The 3,748-nt window shown below is 45.1% G+C and overlaps 1 protein-coding gene across 1 annotated transcript; it reads right to left on the bottom strand.

Moving 5' to 3' along the window:
- Nucleotides 1-574: 574 nt before the first annotated feature.
- Nucleotides 575-1,150, bottom strand: LOC131245950 (uncharacterized). Its single transcript, XM_058245774.1, has one exon. The coding sequence runs from the start codon at nt 1,148-1,150 to the stop codon at nt 575-577; it is 576 nt and encodes a 191-aa protein (XP_058101757.1).
- Nucleotides 1,151-3,748: the final 2,598 nt, after the last annotated feature.

Raw genomic sequence — 3,748 nt, forward strand, 5'->3', positions numbered from 1 at the left:
GAGCGTAATGGGACATGCCCTGCATACTTTATCTGTTTCCACAAACTTGCCCATAGGGGACGCTACAACTAAGGGGATATGCATCTTAGTGGTGTTTAATGCTAGTCTAGATGCAAAATCAAAAAAGGATAAAGTTGCACCAGAATCGAATAAAGTAAGCACAGGGGTATCGTTAATGTGGGCAGTACCATGGATAGTCTGCAAGGGGTCCTGCTTGGCCTCTACAGTGGCGATGACATATACTCTGGCCTGGGGAGCCCTCTGTTGTGCCAGAGGTCCCTACCTGGGCTGCTATGGCCTAAGCGCTGCTCGGATATCCGCTCGATTTTGCTGAGGGTAGTTTGCTGGCGGCGCGTTACCTTCCTTAGCTATCCTCTTGTAACAGAATCGAGCAGTATGGCTATCTCTTCCGCAGTACTCGCAATGTCTCCTCGAAAGTGCTGGCGGGACGCCGGCATACTGAACCCTGAACCTCCCTACTGGAGCAGGTGAGGCAGGGGGTGCCTGCCTCGACCAGACCAGAGCATCTCACGCTAGAAGGCGGGAGCAGATGGCGCTCGAAATCTCTTTCCACTCACATTGCCTTATCCACCAGCTCAGGAAAATCTCTAAAATCCCAGGTGCACAACTGGGATTGTATCCCGAGCTTCAGCCCCTCCTTGAACTTCTCTAACTTGTACTCCTCGTCTTCGAGGGCTTTGGGTACATACTGAGATAGCTCATCAAACTTCACCTCGTACTGGGCGACCGTGAGGCTCCCTTGTTCCAGCTTTAAAAACTGTGCAATCTTCTTGCTTCGACATGACCGAGGGAAATACTTCTCCAGGAACTTTATCCTGAAGCCGGCCCATGTCCAGGCATACCCAGATGGTACGCCTCTTTGCACGCTGTTCCACAAATTCTCTGCCTCACCCTCGAGCAGATATGTGGCCAACGTGACCATCTGAGAATTCGTACACTCTATAGGCCGCATCATTTTGGCGACCCTAGCTAGCCAATGTTCAGCTTGAACTGGGTCAGGCGCTCCTCCAAAAGTCGGTGGTCGTAGTCTCAGGAATTGGTCGAATATGTCTACGCCCCTGACGTCCATAGCTCGGGATGCTACTCTATGATCTCTATCTCGCAGGGTCTGCATCATCAGTGCGTGCATGTCATACTACCGTCTTGCGAACGTATCTTGTTATTGTTATTACATGGTGGTGGCCATTTGTGCAAAGGCCGTAAAGGCTGCTACTTCTATGGGCGTATCTGCATATGCGTTGGCTGAAGGTTCAGTCGAAGGCGTCCGCCGCTCAAAGTATTGTGAGGGCAGTCCTGGCAGAATGACTTAAGGGGAAGGAGAATCCCCTACTGCTTCTGACCCTGTATCCCCATTCACCACTCCTGACGAGAGACCTGGCGTGTAGACAGGGATGCACTCCCGCTGGCGCTCTGTCGACGGGATGGGATGAATGTCGACCGTATGGGTCTGATGGGATCACAGTACTGGCGGCATGGTTTCCTATGGGATTAGAATTTCGTGGTTCAGGGATTAGAAGGGAGAAGAACGGTTCCAGTCACTATGAAGCATTATAAGGGTCATAGATCTTGCCAATTGCATGGCGAGAGAGTTCATACCTCAATTAGTACTTTTGGGTTGAATTTTCTAAGGGGGCTAAGGTTTTCGTTTCTAAATTCAGATGACTACTTGTTATTTCCCAAGGGATCCTAAGTTGAATCATACTCTAATTTCTCCCTAGCTATTGGGGATCCCTTCATAAGTCCACGTGTTTATTTTGCCAATGTCTAAGGGGCCTAAGTGTTTTGTATCTAAGTTTACTCATCCTTCCCTTTCCCTAAGGAAAGTGTCTAAGTTTTGTCTAAGTTAATCCCTTACGGTTTTGTATATTGATCTCACAGCTAGGCTATCTCATACTCCGCTTTGATACCAACTTGTAACGCCCCGGTTTTTAGAACCCGAGTATATGCCTCGCATTCCAAAAACCCAGGAGTTAACTACTAATAGTGGTAATCAATAAGTAAATCAAAGTGCAAATAGCAGAAACGAAACATAGCATAGATGTGATCCAAAAATGTGAACAATAGTCTAGCCCACTCAGCTGGGGCCAATTACATAACCTTAAGTTTCTAAATATACTGAAATAATCATGAATGGCTAATCTATTGGTTTAGGCCAAAATAGGTGGCCGTCTCCCTACTCTCTCTCTCTCTCTCTCTCTCTCTCTCTCTCTCTCTCTTTCCACTCTCTTTCTCCTCTTTCCTCTCTCTCTCTCTCCTTGGGGTCAATCCCAAGAGCTACAGGGCTCTTTATAGCTATAAGGGAGAGGGCTCTAACGGTTGGATGTGGCCCATTAGATGGTTAGAAATCTGTTTTCTAAAAAGGAAAATGTTCCCTCTTTCTTTTCTCTGCTACAGATGGCTGTCCGGCTATTTTTGGAAAAGGACAAAATATCCTTTCAAAGGACGGATGGATGGGATTATCTGATCATTACGATCGTGGGCCACCTAGGTGGTCGTAAATGGGCCCACCATCTCAAATCCCTGCCACACAAAGCATTCTGAACGGTCTCGCCTAATCTTTCTCGTCCCTATGCATAGGCCTGAAAGCCTATAGGGTTTTGGTTGGACGAGCCCTATGAATAAGATGGACGGTTTGGATCGTTCGAGAGTCTAAAGGTCGGCAGTTTGAAATTCTAAACAGGTGGGAGAACCCGTTTTCTTCTTTTTAATTTTGGCTCGGTCAAAGGCTGTTTGACTGAGCCCGCCATTCCAGTGCACATCGTGCACGAATGCATAGAGTGTACGTGCACTCCGGTTAGGGCCCACTATGATGTTTGTGACCAAATCTATACTGTCCAATTGTCTTAGGGACCCGATATAAGGATCCTGACCCAATTTTGGGTGGGGCCGAGGTCCAGGTGGGCCATATTATACATCTACATCCTTTTGTTTGGCCAACATACCTTGATCCCAAGGTCAGATTGATTTGAGATCGGGTTTTAATGGTCAAAATGGGGTCCAGATCATGGTGAGGACTCGACTTGTCACTAATTAACTCTCAAGAGTTGGTTGTAGGAACGTTGTCCCCAATATGATTCAATTAAATGACACAGGGATTCTATAAATTAGGATTATTGGTTAATCTTACCTTCTTAACGGTCATGGAGTTCATCTCAGCTCCTATGGCCTTTGATGGATGGCTTTACTGCTGACTGGAACACCCATCTTGCACGCGCTGAGTGCAAACCATCTAATTAATCCATCCAGATTTCTGCTAATGCAGGTTAAAAAAAAAAAAGTAACACCCATGTACCAAAGGTACGGGGTGTTACACATCTCGCCCGGAGTCGGCCAAGAGTTCTCCTGCAGTTAAATCAGTAAAAAGAGAACCGAAGGATGAATCTGGCGACAAAGGTGGAGGTGGAGGAGCGGGTTACTATTACAGACAAGGTTCATATAGTTACATGCCACAAAAGCATTTATCATATAGAGGTATTAAATTTATGAAAGTTTTACCTTATCTATGACTCAGTAATCACTAATTAGTATGTGCATGTTAATTGTTAGGTTCATTTGTACTTATGATTTTGGACATGGTTTATTTTCTTTTTACATTTATGTCAGAATGTGCATGTTAGATTTTCATGAAACTATACATTTTTTATGATTTGAGAATCACCACTATTTTGTTAATATTTTTTTTTTTACTATTTTTAGAAAAAAATTTTAAAAATTTTTCAAAAAAAAA

The sequence above is a fragment of the Magnolia sinica genome, chromosome 1, assembly GCF_029962835.1.
Source record: "Magnolia sinica isolate HGM2019 chromosome 1, MsV1, whole genome shotgun sequence".
In the NCBI taxonomy this organism is placed as follows: domain Eukaryota; kingdom Viridiplantae; phylum Streptophyta; class Magnoliopsida; order Magnoliales; family Magnoliaceae; genus Magnolia; species Magnolia sinica.

Coding starts and splice junctions, on each gene's coding strand:
- LOC131245950 (XM_058245774.1), bottom strand. CDS start 1,150: ATGCACGCACTGATGATGCAGACCCTGCGAGATAGAGATCATAGAGTA.